This window comes from Xiphophorus hellerii, chromosome 8 (genome assembly GCF_003331165.1).
Source record: "Xiphophorus hellerii strain 12219 chromosome 8, Xiphophorus_hellerii-4.1, whole genome shotgun sequence".
NCBI lineage: Eukaryota > Metazoa > Chordata > Actinopteri > Cyprinodontiformes > Poeciliidae > Xiphophorus > Xiphophorus hellerii.
The window spans coordinates 13,753,062-13,774,584 of NC_045679.1; the positions used below are offsets into that span (position 1 = coordinate 13,753,062).

General features: G+C 38.4%; 1 protein-coding gene across 3 annotated transcripts in view; it reads left to right on the plus strand.

Annotated features, from left to right (window-relative positions):
• Positions 1–861: 861 nt before the first annotated feature.
• nnt (nicotinamide nucleotide transhydrogenase) overlaps positions 862–21,523 on the plus strand; it is a 31,497-nt gene continuing 10,835 nt past the window's right edge. Inside the window, exons 1-16 of one of the 3 annotated variants that reach the window (XM_032569593.1) lie at positions 862–989; positions 2,710–2,925; positions 5,834–6,063; positions 7,702–7,919; positions 8,574–8,661; positions 8,780–8,868; positions 9,292–9,479; positions 9,676–9,809; positions 9,928–10,119; positions 11,577–11,730; positions 12,672–12,833; positions 15,153–15,263; positions 18,347–18,492; positions 18,899–19,094; positions 19,677–19,910; positions 20,835–20,995. In XM_032569593.1, coding sequence (XP_032425484.1) covers positions 2,772–2,925; positions 5,834–6,063; positions 7,702–7,919; positions 8,574–8,661; positions 8,780–8,868; positions 9,292–9,479; positions 9,676–9,809; positions 9,928–10,119; positions 11,577–11,730; positions 12,672–12,833; positions 15,153–15,263; positions 18,347–18,492; positions 18,899–19,094; positions 19,677–19,910; positions 20,835–20,995 — 2,457 coding nt within the window. In that variant the 5' untranslated portion in view covers positions 862–989; positions 2,710–2,771. Of the gene's footprint in view, positions 1,000–2,709; positions 2,926–5,833; positions 6,064–7,701; positions 7,920–8,573; positions 8,662–8,779; positions 8,869–9,291; positions 9,480–9,675; positions 9,810–9,927; positions 10,120–11,576; positions 11,731–12,671; positions 12,834–15,152; positions 15,264–18,346; positions 18,493–18,898; positions 19,095–19,676; positions 19,911–20,834; positions 20,996–21,523 lie in introns of those variants that run through there. The other 2 variants (XM_032569594.1, XM_032569595.1) reach the window with 2 other exon arrangements.

The following is a 21,523-nucleotide window of genomic DNA, read 5'->3' on the forward strand; positions in this document are numbered from 1 at the left end:
GTGTGGATGACTGGCAAGACTATACCATGATAGTACCATGATGTCTTATGTAGCAGAACAATGATCTAAAAGAAACTCAACAGCAGGCCAACCTCTGAATGCCTCAAAAACCAAACAAGAATCCTTATTAGAGTGGCCTAGTCAAAGTCTGGACTCTAAATCTAAATGAGATGCTGTGATGTGACCTTTAAAAGGTAATTTATGATCAAAGTCTCTCCAGTTTAGCCTGAATAAAACTATTTTCCAACGTAGAGAGAACTGATATCTCTCCATAGTGATTAAAAGTTTCTTTGCAAGTTGCTTAAAGTAAGATGTTTCTGCCAAGTATGGCACAGCCAGTTTGCTTTAGGAATACATTTAACATGAGATACCAGGTTGGTTTGTGCAGCTTCTTTTCCCCTTAATAAATGAAATTGTCATTTGTACTAAGAATAAGGATCATTTTTTCACATTTGTTTTGTCTTTCATCTCCTTATAAACATAATATGAAAAGTGAATCGATGGCTGGTCCAGAACGCGGAACAAAATGTTCTTCATAGTTTGGGCTATAATAAAGCGACACACCGTGGAAGGATATGGACGTGCACCTTCAGTACAATTTATTTTGAAATGACCTGCAATATTTGACTTGGAGTATTTTTGACTAATGCGTTCATTGGGGAGTTTCTCTATAATTATCTATCTGTTTATATCTATGTAGTGCAGTTTTCATTTTACAGTTTACATTTACGTCAAATCTAGCCTCAGAACATGCTTTCCGCATCGTTTAATAAATGTAATAACATTCAAAATTATTACATTTTCACTTTAATTATAAGGAACTGAAATACACAAGCTACGACAGGTTTTTTTTTTTTTTTTTTTTCTGTGCCCCGTCACTGACCGCGGTGCCAACACGTCAATGTTTCTCTGCTGCTGCTGATCCGCCGACTCCTTCCGGGTCGACGGAAAGTCGGCTGTGCTGCACAGATCCCGGACTGTCTGCAAAGGTCAGTGAAGGTATTCGTCATTAACGTCACTTGTCCCACTTTTCACTTTGCATTTATTTAGTTTCGGGTACATTTGAGTGCGCAGTGGTTCTGTTTTGACTCATCGCCCACTACAATGAAAGCCTGGGGATTTTTATTTTTCTACCCAACTCAGCGCGCCAGCCGGTTAGCTAGCTCATGTTAGCTCCTCTGTTCTGCAGAGAGAGGGGACAAAAAAAAAGAAAGCGGTGGAGTCAGCATGGATGTGTCGCACAGAGGAACTCCATTGCTGACTAAAGCACAATAAATTCACACAGGTTCTGTGAATAACACTGTTGGAAAACAATGCTGTTGCGGGGAAGTCATTGATTTGAGTTGTTACTTTCCCTGGATTTAGAGGTGAACGGGCAGCTGTTAGCCTCTAACCTGATTTATACAGCAGAAACAGTACAAGATGCATGAATGAAAAACATACTACATACTCTTTTTCAAAATGGTCAAATCTTTATAATTTTACTCCATTACTAACTTAAATTGAGTGGTTCTCTGTAATTAAGTAGAGTGAAATATACTTGCTAAGTGATTTTGAAGACTAAGTGACCAGTCTAATTTGAATACACTACAGGGGATGCTAAAATTGTTCAATTAGATTCAATAGCATGTAGAAATGCACCAAAAAGAGAGAAAAAAACCTCCATAAAATCTGAGTTACCTTCAATCTTTAAATGCATCAAAACCACAAACCTCCATCATTTTTACATCAAGTGCCAGGGGTCATTACTGAGATACATAGTGTTTTTGAATAAATATGATTATTGAATTCCTTTTCACATTTTTACACAATTTGACTTGTTCTTGTCCTTATAATAAAAATCTAGGATCCAGTGAGAATCAGTAAGTCAGACCACAATGGAAGTGAGAAATTGCTAGTGGTGAGGAAAAGCTTGATCTATGCTTTCCTAAAACTATATTAGATCAATAATATATTTTATACATAAATATGAAATTAAAAAGTAACATTTTTTTTGCAGTAAATCACCATAAAGAATTCACAAGATGCAGCATTATATTAGCAGGAAATATAATTGAGTAGCTGGTAATAGCAAATTACCCCTTGATAAGTGCTCTGAAGGAGGTAGCTAAAAAACAAATGAACACGTTTTGCCCAAACTTATCTTTTTCTCCTGGGACAAGTTGTACTGTCGGTTCATTTTACTTTGATTTTGGTGCCCACATTGCTTTGTGTGTGTGTGCGTGTGTGCTTAGCATCTACGCTTAGTTGTCCTCTTTATTGAGGTCAAAGAGTGGCAGAGAGAAGTTTATAGCCTGTTGCTAACCAGTTACGTCTAGATTAAACCTTACTATACCAGACACCAAGTCCAGTTTAGCCTGTTTGATTATGTTGTTGTACAGTAAACATGCTGTCCCACATGCTTGGTATTGGTCAGTGAGCAACAACCTAAGTGAATGGTTGGTTGTGATTTTTTTTTGCCAATGCACATAACATAACCCCACTCCTCCCTCTTTAAAGCTATATGGAACAAACAGACAAAATAGCAATTGTGCCTTCTTTTCCTGCAGGGTTGAACATTTTTCTGTTTAAAATCCCCTGATAGTGTCAGAAAATGTATTGACCTATCTATTTACCTTCTTGGATCCATTCTTTCCTGACCTCTACTAATTCCCCACCCCCTGCTTTGTTTTTTTTTGCTGGCACACATCCATCGTGTCTCCTCCCCAGGACGTCTGCTGTCGGTCCCGTTGAGCTCCTGCTGCAGTGCGAGTGTCAGGTGTGCGTGCACCATGGCGAGCCTCCTGCGCGTCGTGGTGTCCAGCTGCTCAGCCCCAGTGCTCGGGGGCGTCTCATCCGTGAAGGTGCAGACCAGCCCTGCCATCAAATCAACATGTGTGCGCTTTTTCCGGACTCATCAAGCGCTCTGGCGGAGCACAGGTCCAGGTAAGACACAGAGTTTAATCCAAAAATAATCAAATAAACGTAAGGTTTCATATTAAAAATGACTACATTTACAGTCTTAAGCAACATGCTGGTGAAGTAATTCTTTAGAGAAGACTCTCTGCACAGTCATGTTGTGTTTGCTGCCATGAAATTCTAACACTACACACTGATTTTTGTACAGTGTGCATTGAAAGCATGCAGTTGTAATGTTGACACTTTCCTGGAGTAAAGCTGATTTTCAGATATAATCTGCAACCTGAAGAAATACAACTGTTTCAAACAATCTGGTGGTTTGAGATAATAAAAACGGTAAAACTCATACATGTATCAATAGTCTTACATATATACTAAGGTTTTGTCTCTGCTTAGCAAAGTTTCTCACAAAGTGCATTTTACAATCAGCTAAGTTAGAGTCTAAAACTACAGATATTCCTCCTACCTTCATAAATAGTGTCTGCCTGTATTAATTTCATCTCAGTATAAATCCACATTTTACAGAATAATGAAAGCAATTGTGACATTCTGTAAGCCATTTACACCATACCCACAATGAGACACGGTTGTGGCATCATCATGATGTGGGAATACTTTTCATCAGCAGGGACAGGCAAGATGGGTGGGGTTAATGAGAAGAAATATGGAGCTAAATACAGACCTTAGACTGAGATATGGCACTCTTTTCTGTTTTTTATTTGTACAATTTGTGAAAACCTTTTATCTATGTTCCCCCACTTTACTATTATGCACATACAGTATATGACAAAATGGGGATGTGAGTATCACCTACTGCTACACACATGAAGGCAACACCACCTGTAGCTTTGGTGGAAAGTGTCATGAGTTTGTGTTTCAGCTGGATGGCTTTAGCTGAGTTGTTGTTTTTACTCCTGATTTTTTTTAAAGTTCAAAGTTGCTCCCGTACTGCAGTTTAATTTGTCATCTTTATTTATAGTAGCATTACCTGTTAATTGTTCTTCATTGCATTGTTATCTTTAAATAGCTGCTTAAAAAATGTGTTCTTTTTGTAAATATATAGGCATGAATAATCAAACTGAGGACAATTTTTTAGAGTTCTACAGGAAGTGCTACCTGTATTGTTTTTGAGCTTCAATATCACTTTGAGGATACTGCTGCCATTAATCTGAAGCAGCCAGGAAGTGTGTCCTATGAACCGGTGCTATCTGCCTGCAGGAGCTTAATGTTTGCATGTGTTTGCTTCTCCTCCTGGTTTATGGTGACAGAGGTTGACATTCCTGCAGTTCAGACAGGTCCAGTAACAGCTGGCAGCGTCTGTCCTGAACACACAGCTACAAATAAGTTTCTGTAGAGAAGGCACATGCTGTGTGTTGATTTGACCTAGCTTTGACCTCTATGGACTTATCTATACTGGGATTAAAACAAGAGAACACCCAATAAAATGGTATTGTTGACCTTTAGATTTTTAGACATTTAAAATCCCTTTAAGTATCTGGCTATTGAGATGGATTCTCACAGAAGAAAAGGGAAGGAAACAGAAATGTATCACACTTGTGTTTATATGAAGAGAAGGGGAAAAAAAGGTCTGAGGTGGAATTTTCCATTGCTGCTAATGCAGCATGTGACCTGCTTGTTGCTCAAAGATTCAGAAATAACTTTGTTCTAAGATGGCGCTGAACTTACTTTGTTCTGTTGTTGTTTGCCTTCTTTTTATTCCAGTTTAAATCTCAAGAATGTATTTTCAACCCAGAAATTATAGGAAGATTTTGATTTAAAATTGGTTTCAATAAATCTAATTGGATAATTGAATGGAAAAGGGGTATTGTTTTTGTATTTTATTACAAAAAGTCATCTTCAATGTTATTAACGCCCTTATAAATAATCAATTGGGGAAAAAAAACAAATATTGGAATTATTGCAATCAAACCACTTTTATAATCACTGGCATGTTTTCACTGGTATTTTGATGATTAGTTTCAGGTCTTCTTGCCATCATTGTAATCTTTGGAGTCTCTATTAGATTCAAGTCAGGACTCTGGCTTGATTTTGGCAAAGCAATAATCATTTTTGCAGTTAGAATAAAAATATTAGTAAAGTTAAATCACTACTTTAAACTTAAATCTCCAAGGAGTATGATTATCTTTAAGCTTAACTGTATATTATACAAACAAAACAGCATAATACTGTAAACTGAACTTGCAATATTTTCAGGAAACCAAAATGTAATTTTGTGTTTTTTTGTTATAGAAAAAGAATTTATAAATTGTTATAGACAAATGTGTTGTACCTGACATATATTTTAGTTAGACTAAGAGAAAAAAGGAAAGTAGTCTCCATTTGCATCAATGATCTTTTCTGGCAGGCCACAATTGTACCATTCCTGAATTGTGGTCATAGACCGCACTAAATTATTCAGAGGACCACAAATAACCTGCAGGCCATATTTTGGACACACTGGATTTATAGAAAACATACCGAACTTCAGGGTAATGTTTATTCAGTTTAATTACATGTGGTAAAAAGCAACCTCTAAAGAGCAAAAGTGCATGTAATGCACATGGTGAAACATCTGCCATACTCTTAGCTAATAAGTTAAGGGACTGGAAGTTTTTTTGGTTTTTTTAAAAATAAATTAGTCTTCCTGCAATGTAGCCTATTCTGACTTCTTCTGGCAGGTTCTCATTTATTTGCTTAAAAAAAATAAATTCTAGTATGTTTTATTGACTGTTTTGTGTCAATTTGTAATTTTGAAAAATGTTCAAAAGATTTACTTAAATAGAATCAGTGTCTTTAAAATCATCACATTGATTTTAAAGCTTTTGTTTGTTTCTATTTTCCACGTTTCTATCAGTCAGCCATAAAATGTCATGAAATGTGAATCATTGAACAGTTTGACCTTATCTCAAATCTCTTTTGTTATTTGCCTTTCCAGGAATCCCATACAAGCAACTCACCGTTGGCGTTCCCAAAGAAATTTTCCAGAACGAGCGTCGTGTGGCCCTGTCTCCAGCTGGTGTCCAGGCTCTCATCAAGCAGGGCTTCAATGTCGTTGTGGAGTCTGGAGCCGGAGAGCCCTCCAAGTTCCCTGATGAACAGTACGCTCAAGCCGGAGCAACAATTAAAGACGTGAAAGATGTGCTGGCGTCCGACTTGTTGGTGAAGGTAGGCTTTAACTGATGGAGGAGGATATAAAAATATGAAGTGGCTGAAGAGGAAAAATTAATTTAATCTGTAGTCGTAGGCCTGTCACGATAGCAAATTTTGCTGAGCGATTAATTGTCTCAACAAATTATTGCGATAAACGATAATATTGTTTGAAGACCTTTTTACACTGATTTAATGGAAATGACGTAATAATGCATGTGATTTCCTGCCAAAGATAGATACACTTTATTTTCAAAAGAATACTTAACACTGGAGCTGATAAACTAAATAAACAAAACAACCAAAAACAAAATGGATTCTCAGTCTCCATTAACAAAAAATGTACTTGATAAAAACTGAACAACATAAAGCCAAAGTGGAAATAAATACTGCATTCAACCTAAAGAGTGCAGATTATGAAGTCTGTATATTATGTTGCCCTTCAGTAATAATTAGATTTAAATAGAGAAGATGGGCACATCGACTACCTGATGCAATAGTTCACACTACATGATTTTTTGCTCCTATTTTTCCCCATACAACAATCTTAGACCTTTGGTCTTCCTAAGATTGCGTGGTGTGTTACGGTAGATCCTCGTTGCCGCTCCGATCTAAATCAGGGTTTTTCCCCGACTGGGATCTTAACGCAGCCTGTTGAAAGTGACAGGTAGCCAATCAGAAAGCGCGGATTCTCCTCCGTGTTTTCTGAGGTGAAATTACGTCGGGGAATCCCAAACAGCTGACACGGCGCAACCCGAAGTCCAGCGGACATCGGAGATGATACGTGGAAACAACATTAATGTTTATTCAACATGCAAAGAATATAGAAATGACAAGGGGAGGAGTTGGAGCGAAATTGCTACCGCAGTTGATAAACCCGGTAACTTTTCAGCTGTTCTTCGTTAACGTGACGTAAATATGTTCTAATGATTTTCATTCAGTCAGGACTTTACGCTGACACTAGCCACATGCATTGCAGGTAGATTGTTGTAAAGCATTGATTAATACCTGGTTTTAAAATTAGTTCACTGGACTTGTAGCCATTATTTTGTGCCCATTGTTGGACACCACACGGCAGGAACGAACCCGATCGAACCGTTATACCTAGGATTTCTGTCGGCTAATGTGTGGTCTGTCAGGTTTTGAAAATGGGCCGACAATCGGCTGACAGCTCTAAGATCGTGTAGTGTGCGCTGGGCATTAAACTAAGGAAATGAGGAAGGGAGGAGTCAGTGAGAGCACCGGAGTTGAGCCTTTTTTCATTCGGTGTCATCAACAGAAAGAGAAAAAGGTCGGGAGAGACGATAATGCCGATAATTGAAATGACGTCGATAGTTTTAATTTATCGTACGATTAATCGATTTATCGTTTATCGCGACAGGCCTATGTAGTCGGTATTTTCTTTCCATCCCACAACATATTTTCATAGCTGATCAAACAGCTGAAATTTGTGAGAATTAATTTACATATTTACTTTTAATTTAGACTTATTATAAGGTTTTGACTTTTCTCCCAAATGCAGGCAGACAGAAATGATAATATAAAAAATAAGCAATTACAAAGTAATTAACTGAGTTAATACCAGTAACTGTCTATGTCTAGAATTTATAATATTAAGTCTATGTATTTTTCTCAATTGGATTTGTCGGGTTCCAGGTCCGTGCGCCCACATTTAACCCTGGTTTGGGGGCTCATGAGGTGGACTTGATGAAGGAATCATCGACTTTACTCAGTTTCATCTACCCAGCTCAGAACCCTGAACTTATGGACATGCTGTCCAAGAAGAACGCCACGGTCCTGGCAATGGACCAGGTGCCCAGGGTCACCATCGCCCAGGGTTTTGATGCACTGAGCTCCATGGCAAACATTGCAGGGTAGGTACACAAGCTGGAATGTTCTACATTTAGATTTTCATGTTTTGGTTCATAGACCAGAATATGTTTTAATGTGAAGATATGTTATACTTGCATAACATGCTTATATTCTGATTGAGAATACCAGACCTTCATAGCCACGGTTAAAATACAAACATCTTGGTCAACAAGCAAAAAAAATAGAAATATCGAAGAGAAACCTTCTTTATTGTCCCAAAGTGAGGAAATTCAGGAGTATCATCATCATGTTGCAAAGAAAAAAAAGCAGAAATAGATAAGACAAAGAAATTGAGTTGTAAGAGAAATTTATAGAGTAGGAAAAAGTAATACTGGACAGTTGTTAAACATACTAGGAGCAAAAAAATGTGCAAGTGAATAGGACTACTTAAAAAATTATATGTGCATATTTGTGCATTGAAAGCAGCGATGGACTACTTACTTGAAATTAAAGGCTGTGCAAATAGAAGCAGGGATATTAAAACCTGTTTTTAATAGTTTATTTCCATAGTTAAACACTACTTATGTAATGCTGTCATATTTATATATAAGTTGCATACATTTTTAAATATTACTTTATCAACTCCTACAGTGTTTTTCAGTAAACTGTCTATGTTCTGCTTAAACTTCAAAATTTTCTCTTATTTTTGTCCTCAGATACAAAGCCGTCGTCTTGGCAGCCAACAATTTTGGACGTTTCTTCACAGGACAAATCACAGCAGCTGGTAAAGTGCCACCTGCAAAGGTGAGAGCAGAGTGATTGTGAACTGATCTGGTGTTCTCTATCCATCTATTGTGTTGAAACCGCCTTGCAGCTATGCTGCAGCATTGCTTTAGTCACTCCCAGCCTTTTCTGTGAACAGGTGCTGATTATTGGAGGAGGTGTGGCAGGTTTGGCAGCTGCTGGCACTGCCAGGGCCATGGGAGCCATTGTCCGAGGATTTGATACCAGGTTGGTGTTCACTGTTGTTGTTCTGAATCATTCACCTGAAAATTACATTAGAACAGAAACAAAGGTTTGTACAGCAAGCTGAGCAGTATTTGAATAAAATGACATATTGTTTTTGAGAAATTTGTTAGTTAGAGATAAAGGCTTTTAAAAATATTTACATAAAATGTTGTTTTTTTTGGTATGTTTGGAAATATTCTTTTCACAGTTTTATTTCCCTCTCAATATTATCCACATTTCTGATAATGTATAGATAAAGTATTTTGTTTGACCGGTAATTCAAAATACAGAGTTGGCCATGTGTTGTTCATGAATACATTTTCTTTCTTTTTTTTTACAATTTTTATTACATTCAATGTTTGTTCCATAATCAGATTTCCAACAAATGTATCACCTTTTTTCACATTCATCTCCTGTCTTTTCCAGAGCTGCAGCATTGGAGCAGTTTAAATCTCTCGGCGCAGAGCCGCTGGAGGTGGACATAAAGGAGTCGGGCGAAGGCCAGGGAGGTTACGCCAAGGAAATGTCGAAGGAATTCATAGAGGCAGAGATGAAGCTGTTCGCCAAGCAGTGTCAGGAAGTGGACATTGTCATCAGCACGGCTCTTATCCCAGGTACGCTACAAGTTGTTTTTCCTCCAACTATTGGGAATTTCTCACAATATCAGACTGACGTTAGGGAAATAGGTGATATAGTTGACGTGATCCAAAGATTTACATCAGCTTTAGATGCCTTTCATTTAACATTTTACATTTTTAATGTAATGTTTAATTGGGTGTGTTTCTTTTTCTTAAAATTGTAATACTGCAGGTAGAAGGGCACCAATTCTCATCACTAAACCAATGGTAGAGAGCATGAAGGATGGTTCTGTGGTGGTGGATATGGCAGCTGAGGCAGGAGGAAACATTGAGACCACAGTTCCAGGAGAACTGTCAATACACAAGGTCAGTGCAGAGCAGCAGCATTACTAGAAAAACTGCAAGAAAGTGGAAAGATCTTGAAAAAATAACATATGTAATATGTATTACTTTTTCTAAATTTTTCAATTTGTGATTGTCTTAGGGAGTGACTCACGTTGGCTACACAGATCTGCCCAGCCGCTTGCCAACACAGTCCAGTACTCTGTACTCTAACAACATCACAAAGCTGCTGCGGGCAATCAGCCCGGACAAGGAGAACTTTTACCTTGATGTCAAGGATGTATTTGATTACGGGACCATGGATCACGTTGTGCGAGGATCGATTGTCATGCAGGTATGAGGGCTCGACTAAACATTTGTCTTTTTGTAATGCACTCTCTGTCATTCATGTAATGGTGCACACATGTTGCGGTCTGGTTTGTATTTTGGTTTGTTACAGTTGCGGTGCAACAGAAAAAGAAACAAGTGCTAAGTTTATTTGTTCTGAATTTGAACAGAAAATAACTCACAGAACAAAAGAAATCAAACTTGTTAGTGAGGAAACTCTAATGCACCAGGACAGTGCAAGTAGAACAAAACTATTTTTTTTTCTATTAAATGTGATTTAATAATAATAAAATATATGGGTGGCTGATATGCGCAAAAAATTGTATCCTATATTTGACTATACTTTCAATTTTGGTATTTTTCATACAACATTAATTAGAATTTATTGTTGCCGCAATAAATCACATTTCTTATTACAATTATAAATCTTTCACAATGAAGAATAAATGATATGATAAACACACATCTCTACCTAAAATAGGGAATATGTCAAACAAAGTGTTTGATTACATTTAAAGACAAAAGTATTCTTTTGTAATATAATATGAAAAATTTAAAAGATTCTGAAACTTGTGTTTGAAATATAATATGGTAAATAATATTTTCCAAATTGATAATGAAAGGAATACTCATCATTTACGTGGTGTGAAACATCAGGATTTACCCAATATCAGGCTTGTACAAACAGTCGACAAAAATGCTCTCAATTTTGTTATTTTTTAAAACTAAAATCAATATATGACATTTCTTTGTTTATCAAGGAAATGCCAGTTGTTTTTTATTGTGAAAAGCTCCAATATGCACATAATAAATGGAAGAATGTTTTAAACTTGTCAGTTAACAGTTGAGATTCTTCCAGTTGATATTTTGTTTGTCCGCTAAGACAAAAGATAAAAGTACATCAGGTTTCCAAAGATAAGCGGCATTTCTGTTGACCTCCACTAAACAGCAGGTTCCAAACAGATGCATGTTTGCTCCATGTTTGATAGTATTATATCTCCAAATCCTTGTTGCCATTTATTGTCACTCCAAATCTTTGGGCTTATTGTAAAATCTGACACAGGAAATGCTGTTTTAATCTTTCGGGATGAGTAAACGCACTGTTACATCTATACAACTTGATTTGGAAAGTTTTGCAGTCTGAAAGAATGAGGCATAACTTTTATTTTACATAGTAGATACCTTAGTCAATTAAAAGAATGAAGGTGCCTTCAGTAGTCACTAGGTGTCACTCAAAGACAACATGATCTTTTCCACTGTGTTCTCAAGATGTTTCAGCCACAGATGAAGGTCATGTCCTTAATAAGCCTTAATTTAATTAGAAGAAAAATAAAAACACACTTTGAATTTCTAATATATTAATAATTAAGTCAATAAAATAATATAACGGCTTTGAATGGTGTAAATTCTCATCTTCTGTTTATTATCTATTCCATGCTACTTCTTTTTTGTCTTCGTTTCTAGAATGGACAGAACTTGTTCCCCGCTCCTCAGCCCAACAACGTTCCCACCGCTGCTCCTCCTAAACCCAAGAGCGTCCAGGAGTTGGAGGCCGAGAAGGCCGCACAGGTCTCCCCCTTCAAGGCTACACTCACCACAGCTAGCTTGTACACTGCAGGTTTGTAGTTCTGGGCGAGTCTGATTGTCCCACTATAATTTGATTCTTCATTAGAGAAAATTGTCCATATTTCTCTTTCATCACTGTTAATGGTTAGCAGCGGCTCCTGAGGGAGGCGGAGGCGTGCTGAAAGGTGAAGGATGGGTTAACAAGCCGCTTTTTAAGTCACTGCTGGAATGTGTGCAGGAGACGAGAAGTGACAGGCACATTTCGGAGGCTTTAACGCGTACCCACACACACACACACACACACACACACCCCTTTTGGTCTCAGGAAGTGTGCATTGTAAAATCAGTTTTATGCTGGTTGTTTGAAGTAGAGCGTTAGCGAGGGGTCCTACACAGCGCTTGGTGAAAGTTCACCACCTGTAGCTCTGTGCTTCTACTCGTTGTCTAGATCTTGGAGTTGTTTCCTGAAAGCCACACAGCTACTGATGTTGGTTGCTGCTAAAACCTACTTACACTTAAATGGCTACTAGTCAGCAAAGAAATGGAGATTTCACAAAGGGTGCTATAATTTTACCTTTTAAAATATTATAACAATAATTTGTCATAGTCATCATGATGAACCAGATGAATTGTTCTGGCCACTTTTCATTTTCATTGAAATGTGGGTTGTGAACGCTGACATTAGCATTGGGGACGTCTGCAGTAGCTGTAACATGTTTTGCATTGAGGTGCAATGCAAAACATGGATTTTGCTGGACAGGCCAACTCCAACAATAGTTGTTTCTAGCTTCCCATCAGATCGTTTTTTTGAAGCAAATCTGAACTCCCAGCGGCTTTTTCATCCATCTTTGTTGTTTGCGGATGCCGCTGGTGCATCAGACTTACGGGCATATCAGAAATACAATACAAAGATTTGCATGTTAAACAAAGTGATTAATTGTGTTAAAATTTTATTTAAATTTAATAGATTTCTGTTCTCTCTTTCTGTAACAGGCATCGGCACCCTACTCGGTCTGGGGTTGTCGGCTCCAAACGCCGCCTTCACCCAGATTGTCACCACCTTTGGTCTCGCTGGCATCGTGGGATACCACACGGTTTGGGGAGTCACTCCTGCACTGCACTCTCCGCTCATGTCTGTCACCAACGCCATCTCAGGTTGGTGACCATATCAAACCTTTCACATGAGTGTCTGACATGTAACATTGACCCATTCATCTGTTGACTCTTGGAAAAACAGGGCTGGAAAAGTAGCAGCTAGCAACTTAAAAAAACCCCAAAAACTACAGGAACTATGGAACAAAAGGCTCCATAAACTTTTTTTAAATTTTTTGCTGTGAGTTTTTAATTCTAATACTGAAGAGCAGCATCCATGTTAGAATTACAGATTAAAGAAGAAAACTGAGTGTTTTGCATATAAAGTCTCTTCTGTTTTTGTCGACAAGAGGTCGAAGAGGTTCTCAGGGCTTTGATCACGATGACGCAGGAAGCAACACACTGTTGGTGATCTTTCAGGTTCAGGGAGATCTTCCCTCTTGAACACAGTCGGACATTAGAGCTCAGTTGTCGTGCGAACCAGTTTATCAAGCAAAGGACAGTTTACACTCATTTAAAACTTTACTATAGATCCCCAATGACCTCTTAAGCTGTTGATGTTTTTCTTTGCCTGTTTTTGCTGCTTTTTAAAAATTTATGATTTCTTTGCAAAAACCCCCACAAATCTTCTTGAACATTACTTGAACAAGGGGAACGGGTCTGAAGTTTATTTCAAAGACTCTTTGACCTGTGCCTGCCACCTAGTTCTTCTTTTTTCCTTCACTGTCTGTTCTGTGTCCAGATCTTCTGTAGTTGTGTAAATGTTTCACTCCTGTCACTGAATGGATCATGGACGCAGTCAGATCTTGTTTTTGTGCCAGACATTGTTAAAACACACACACTCAGCCACACACACACATACTCTAAAACACAATTATTAGCAGACATTAGAGAACCTTGGTGGAGTTTAGAGTTTTAGTGATGGACAGTTATATTCTTCAGGGAACATTTATAGTGTTGCTTCCACTGGTGACCGGCTGGTGGGTCAGCCTCGGTTCTTTAGATACTGGTTTCATATCCAGTCGAAAACTAAAGCTCATCTGTCATATCTGTTGACTGGGGAGAGAAACTTTAATCTACTTGAGAGCACTGACTCTGTTCTCTTTGTTTCAGGAGACCTCATTGTTGTCTCAGAGTTGTGATTTCAAAGTTGATCAAATATACACCTGCGTATGTGTCATAGTTGGCATCAAGGTTTGTCTAAGTGATATGACTGATATGTTCATTGTTGGGGTCAGACAACGCCGTTGGGTTCCACATTAGGTGTGTAACTGGATATGAGACGGTTTTTGATTATCTGCATCTTTGATCTGCCCTGAACTAGCTTGCCCTTTTACTGTCTGGCTGTTTATTAATCTTTTTCCAAGAAATGTAGTTCTAATGTAACAATAATACTACAAAGCACTGTTAGAATGTATTCCATCCACACTGATTTTTTAGAAAAAGTCTTTGTTCAACCATGATCTTTTCATCTAATAATTTATTGTCTGTTCAACTGTTCATCATCCAACCAGCTGTCTATCTCTCCAACCATTTGTCCAGCCATTTTATCATCCATTCATCTATCCATCTGTTTGTCTTTAATCAGTCTTTTGTTCAGGGAACCTTTGTATTTGTACTTAAAAAATGGGGAATGTATGGTCATTTAACATGAGAAATGTGCAGAAACCTTATATTCAGATGTTTGTAGAACTTGTTTTTCTATCAGATTGTCTTCTAGCACTGTATCTACATGTTTCTTGCTGTGTTCATCTCTTTGATTATAGTACAGATTTTAAATGAGCTTGTAATTACATAATAGAAGTTGAGAAATGATGTTTGGCAACATTTGAAACTTTGTATAAGGCCTGATATACAAACATGATTGTAAAGCTAGCGTTTGGCAGAGAAATAAGGCCAAACCTCCACTTCTTCTTTTCTTCTGTTGAGAAGCTAATCTAGAATTGCAAACTTCAACCACAAACATGCATGCACACAAATGCACACACCTGTTAGTCAAGCTAAAATGCACAGAAATGTGTGTGAAGGCAAGTTCTCAGTGCCGTGTATTGCATTTACTGCCTGTAAATCATTACAGGGATGATGTTATCAAGGTTTCCTGAGTCTTTTTGGTTAAAACACACACACACACTCTCTCTTTGTGCTTTTTATCGTTTTATCTTCCCCTCTCTTTCTTTTTCCAGTCCGGCAGGCAAACTGTTTTCGGAGCAATGTGTCTGTAGAGGTTCTGATAAACAAATCTAATAAGTGTTGATTCAACGTTTAGAGTTCCTCCCTTTTATTCGGCAGCTTCGCCAAGTTTTTTATTGCCATGTCCTTTATTATGAAAATGTAATTTCATGAACACTGGCACACGTATATGTATGTATATGTGGTCTGCAGGTCTGACAGCTGTGGGTGGTCTGTCCCTGATGGGAGGGAGCTACTTGCCATCTACTACTGCAGAGACATTGGCTGTGCTTGCTGCCTTCATCTCTTCAGTCAACATTGCTGGTGAGTCACCCAAATGCAGATTCCTCCTAGCGACCCAGGCCAGTTACAGCAACGCCAAGACAAAAATATATCAACTCACGCTGGTGATCGAGTTGGTTTGTGTCGATTGCACCAAAACATAATTTCAGCTGTCCCTTTTTAGCCAGTGGCTAAGGCTTGGACCACACACATCCAGTCATTTGTCTCCCCTGAATAATTCCCTTTACGATGATAAATTCCTGAAATCGTTTGTATATTCATCACTCTCTAATAATCCTGGGAAACTGTGTTCTTCCACACTTTAATTTCTGTATGCTAACAGGAGGCCTTCAGGCCAAACCTACGCAAGTAAATGAACAGCTGACAGGCATCATGTAATTGATTATAACATAGCTAATACAAGGTATGTATTACATCAGGGGTGCCCAAAGTTGGTCCTCGAGGGCCGGCATCCTGCATGTTTTAGTTCTCTCCCTGGTTTTATGCACCTGGATCAAATGATGGCTCGTTAGAATGCCTAAGAAGAGCACTGACATGCTGAAAAGGTTGTTGGTACCACCAGGGAGAACTAAAACCTGCAGGATGCCGGCCCTGGAGGACTGACTTTGGGCATCCCTGTATTACATACTTGCTATTTTTTTGTATGTTTTCTTTGGAGACAGCTCCACATTTTTAAGCAGTTTGCCAAATTTTCCCAAAAACTCATGAGAAATAATTCTCATGAGAAGAAACACACTGCTGACCGAGATGGGAAAACATCTCATGAAATCTCACTCTCACAAAACAGAACCTGAAATCTAATGCCTAATTTGCTCACTGATAAAATTTAATTCATTTAAAAAAAATTATGTTATTGAACATCAGTTTTTTTTATTAACTACATCCAGTTTTTGCCCTGATGTGTTGCATCAGGTTTTCTTGGAAAAGAGAAAACAGAGAGTGGAGAAACATTTGCATTTCTGGACTTTTATTTTTTTACAGTTAAATAACGATGTCAGTAAAGCTACACAATATATAGCGACTGTATCTTCATTGCAATATCAGTCTGCACAACATTCATATCACATAGGACTGGTTGGAGTCCAATAATTTTATTTAACTTTTATGTAAGTAGGTGAATTATTAAGAACAAATTCTTCTTTACAAAAATGACCTGGCGGTACCAATAATTGTTGGCTAATATATGCCAGGTGTAATGAACTTGTATTTTTCATGCTAATATTTAGTCAGTTGGCCAGAGTCTCACAGCAGCCGATGCTTTTATCACAACTGATATTATCAACACATTATTTACCAATAATACTACCTTCGCAAGATTTTTCAGTATTGCAAAGCCCTCCATTTACATTCAGTTTTAAGTTTTAACGATAAGCATCTTTGGGTTTTCATACAGTAGGAAAACACAGCACTTACTCAAGTGAAAGGTTGATTTTTATATAAAGTATTTTGGTCTTTTATGTTCTTTGGAATATACAGATATAGCGTAACCACTGTACTTTTCCATTTAAAAAGTATTTACACTAAACAGTTTAACTTTGCATATGCAAACAGGGCCCAAATATAATCTGAGTCTCTAGCTGAGGGATGTTATTGTTACTTTTATACAAATATCCGTGTCCACGCAGACTCTGAAACTACCGCAAAACACAGAAAGACCCACACCGCTCTAGTATGTAGTGATAATATCTAAATTAACTACATCAAAATTCAAAGAGCACAGATCTGCAACCTGAGGCTCCAGAACCACATGTGGCTCTTTGGTCTACTGCTGCTCTTATAAAACCAAATAAGAAATGTTTTTAATTATAAAGGCAATGCAGAAGGGTGGTTTTAGCAGTTCTTTATGTTTCTGTGCAATATCTGCATAAATAGAATGGCACCAGTGGCACCTGGCTTGTTTTTGTAAACTTCAAACCGGGTGTTTATATTTTTAAAAGGGGTATTATTCTTTATCAATTGAGGAAAATAGCTCACGTAACTCGTCTTATTCAACAAAACATATATATTTTTTCATTTGTAAAAGTTAGAGTGTTAAGGTCTGGTTTTATGCTGTCTGTATATATATAATTTAAATATGAAATATTTAAATGAACAGGTATTTATGCATTCAGGCACTGGACGTTTAGTATTTGGGCTTTTTTTCTGTAATCTGCTCCATTTGCTACTAACAGGAGGGGAAGGTTTACTATTTTCAGTAAAGCAGGAACATAGAGAAGATATGCTTTTACCCTCATTTTCAACAGGAGCCTGCAAGTGTTTTGGAGTTTGTAATGATAATTGAAGGGGGGACACTTAAGCCACACCCAGGCACAAAATATGCATACAAATAATTTACAAGTTAAACTAAATTTAAGTTAATAGATCTGGAACCCACCTTGTTTCATACCTAAACCTAATGTACCCTTAACCTCAAACCTTAAATATTTAAAAGCTCTTTAGAAAAAATCTGTTTAGGTTTTCAAATTTCTTTTCCTTTTGGAGCCTTTATTTTATTTCCACCAGTGGAGTCATTCTTGGTTAAAATAAACCCAAAGGAAATGTTAAAAGAATATTATTGGATTCTGGCCGTCTTTTGCTTAAATACAATAAAATTCCTCCATATTAATATATTTACTTAAACTTGTCTACAGTAATAGTACTCTATATATTATTCTGTGTTTTTAAGTGGGATATTTTTCCGTCGAACAACGAGTACCTGATAGAAACATAAGTTAACCTCAGGTTCACCTTTTATGTGCGTGTGCATGTGGCTACAATCATACCAGACAGTAATGTGATCTGTTTGTAAAACACTGGGACACTGCTCCCTGGTTTAAACTTCTGATGTTTCTGTTGAAATAGTTATAGTGACATAAAGTAGACTCATTAAATTCCTGAAATTTGTTATTGAACTTGGCAACAAGTGGAAGCTGTTGGCTTTGTGGCACCTATTGACCTCTTTCAGGTGCTCTGACTGGCAGCCTCCACACTTTTCCCCCTGAACCATTTTTTTCCACTTGTTATTTATTTTGCTCTTTGAAATAGATTTTAAACCTTATTTCTTTGCAAATTTGTCTGTTAAGTACATAAAATACATGTATATATATATTTTTGTCTCGTCCCAGGTGGCTTCCTGGTGACCCAGAGGATGCTGGACATGTTCAAACGTCCCACTGATCCTCCTGAGCACAACTACCTCTACCTGCTTCCAGCCGGCGTTTTTGTTGGAGGCTACGCTGCTGCTCTGCAAGCTGGATACCATGTAGAACAGGTGAAGAATGATGATGATTTCGTAGCCATATTTTCATAGAGGATTTGTGGACATTTTGTCTGAGGGTGTATTCACACCCGAGACATTTGTTCTGCGCACCAGAGTTTGTTTCCCCTGTTTGATCTGGACATAAGTGCACTTATGCTGTCTAAAAGGAGCGATGATTGTCGCAGGTATGGCTTTGTTTACAAGTGATAGTCCACATGCAAAAAAGCAAAATGTGAAAGCAAACCGCACCAAACGGAAAAAAAAAAAAAAGTTCGCTTCTGGACCAAACAAGAGGAACAACTGACTTGCCTGGTCTGAAAACCCCCTGAGAACTAGTGGAAAACAGACCTCTGAATGTACCTTTGTTGATCCAGATGTTGTACAACTAGAATGATTAGATCCTTCTTTTCCTCCACAGATGATGTACTTGGGCTCTGGCCTGTGCTGTGTCGGTGCCCTGGCAGGTCTTTCCAACCAGACCACTGCTCGCCTTGGTAACGCTCTGGGAATGATAGGAGTCGCAGGAGGGCTGGCTGCCACTCTGGGTGCCCTCAAACCGAGTCCCGAGCTCCTGGCTCAGATGAGCGCAGCCATGGCTGTGGGTGGAACGGCTGGTGAGCGTGTTTGAATTTACTTGAACAGAATAACCAGAGAGACTTGAAGGCAATGCCTAATACTTTAAGAATGGGGCTGTGGCAGATGGACGTGAGGCTTTCTGTTGTTTTTCAAGCTTAAGAAGATTAAGAAGCAGGTGTGCTCAGGGTTTGTGATGTTTACATCAAACACAGCATGACTAACTCTCCAGATGCCTGAGGCCTATCTGAACAACCAGCGTCAGGTATTACTCACTAACTCGCCGCTCTGGGACAGTTGGATCATTTAAATGCTAATTGTTCCAGTAACAAAGCTGAAATCCAGACTAAACTATCCACACAAATAATAATGCTCTTTACCAGATATAGCCGTGTTGAAAGGCTTCCTGCAGGACATGTGTGCGCACAAACACACTCACTGTAGGCCGACAGAAACATTTCCCAAGGTGGGCCTCGTCAGCAGCACCTGGCTCTTCCACAGGGCTCACTTCCCGGCAGTACTCTGAGTGTGCGTGCTTGTGATTCATGGTATTTATGCTCGGGACTTTAAGGGGCATTCTGCGTTTTTTTTTTCTTATTCATCTTTTATGTTTCTATCTCCAGGTTTGACCATTGCCAAGAAGATTGAGATCAGCGACTTGCCTCAGCTGGTGGCTGCATTCCACAGCTTGGTCGGGCTGGCTGCGGTGCTCACCTGCGTGGCCGAATATATGATTGAGTACCCTCACTTTGCCACGGACCCCGCGGCCAACTTGACCAAGATAGTCGCCTACCTTGGCACTTATATCGGCGGAATCACTTTCAGCGGCTCTTTGGTGGCGTACGGCAAACTGCAAGGTGAGACGAGCTGAGAAGACTGTCTGAGAACTGAGGCATCTGAAAGCTGCTAAGATCAGTTTATGGAGGAGTACAGGAAGTGGTGTGCATCATCCATCCATCCGTCTGTCCATGCATGCGTCCGACTGAATCTATCCATTCTACTGTCTTTTCTTCTGTTTTTTGCCATTTATTAATCCATATGTTCATCCCTAAATCCAGCCATCTGTCAATCTCACAGTCTGTCGTTCATTCTATTCATCCACCCTTTTGTAACATCCATCCATTTGTCTCCTGTCGTAGTCCATTGATTTTTGTATCCATCTATTTATCATCTGTCCATCTATTGGTAGGAAACTTTAATATTTATGTTTAAAAAAATCTGCAAAACACAACAGAGAACTCTACAAACTGGAATCTACAAAGGATGGAAATTTAAAATGATCAGTGTATAGAAACTTGGATTGAGATTCTGCCTTCATCAGTGTGGTGTTCCTTGTAAATATATAAATTAATGCTTACAACCTCAATGGATCTAAGTGGTGGAGAACTCTTGACTTCCATCACCATCAAGTTAAGTATAGAGATTAGTACTAATGGGCCATCATTATCATGAGTAAAACAGTTGTATGATTTATTGTAAATGGCCTTGAAGCGGCCTAATTAATAGGCATGTTTTAGTTTTAGAGCAGCATTAGTTTTAGTAAAGCTTCAGGTTATTTTCCATGACAGATTTTTAGACAAAAATTGGTTGAATTTTAGTATTTCATTGTCATTCCACATCATCACAATAAATACACTCTGCAGATAGGAAGTAGGATAGGCCTAAATTATGTAGAATAAACAGAGTGTGTGCCTACTTCTGCATTATGTGTTTAAAATGATTAAACACATCTATTTTTCTGCTTTATACCCACCTGCCTTCTCTCCTCTGTTTTTCTGCAGGCATGCTGAACAGCGCTCCTCTGATGCTCCCCGGCCGCCACGCTCTCAATGCCACGCTCATGGCTGCTAGCGTCGGTGGGATGGTTCCCTACATGTTGGATCCAAGTTACACCACAGGCATGACTTGTCTGGGATCGGTTTCTGCCCTGTCTGCCGTCATGGTATGCTGCATGCGTGTGTTTCTTAGATTTGTTGTCTCTCTCAGTGTGGGGCATTTTTAAAAGTAGAAAAACCTGGACATCACAGATTGAAATGTTCTTACATGTTGACTGACAGGCTAAACATGTAAGAATGCTATTAAAAACCTCAATAAACTCCAGGAAGGAGAACTAGTTTTTAAGAGTCAGAAAAAAGGTATGTTGGAGGGGAAATAAGGAGAAATGTAACAAGAGTGGGAATTGTTAATAAATGTCAAGTTACAGAAAACAGGAGCTGTCTGGGAAGTTTGAGTGGAGCAGAAATCTGGCAGTCACAAGCAGACAAGTTTGATACATAACTTCTGATAAACTAATAAGGTCTCGGCACTTAAAGGTTTGAAAGGTTTTGATCTCATCTGGTTAACAGACTAAGCTTCTCAGGAAGTCTGGAACAATAAAAGGCAAAGTCATCTGCTTTTTCCAACTATTCATTGCTTATTTATTAAAGAAATCTTACATTTTGTAAATGTTTTTCAGTAAAAAAGTTTTTAA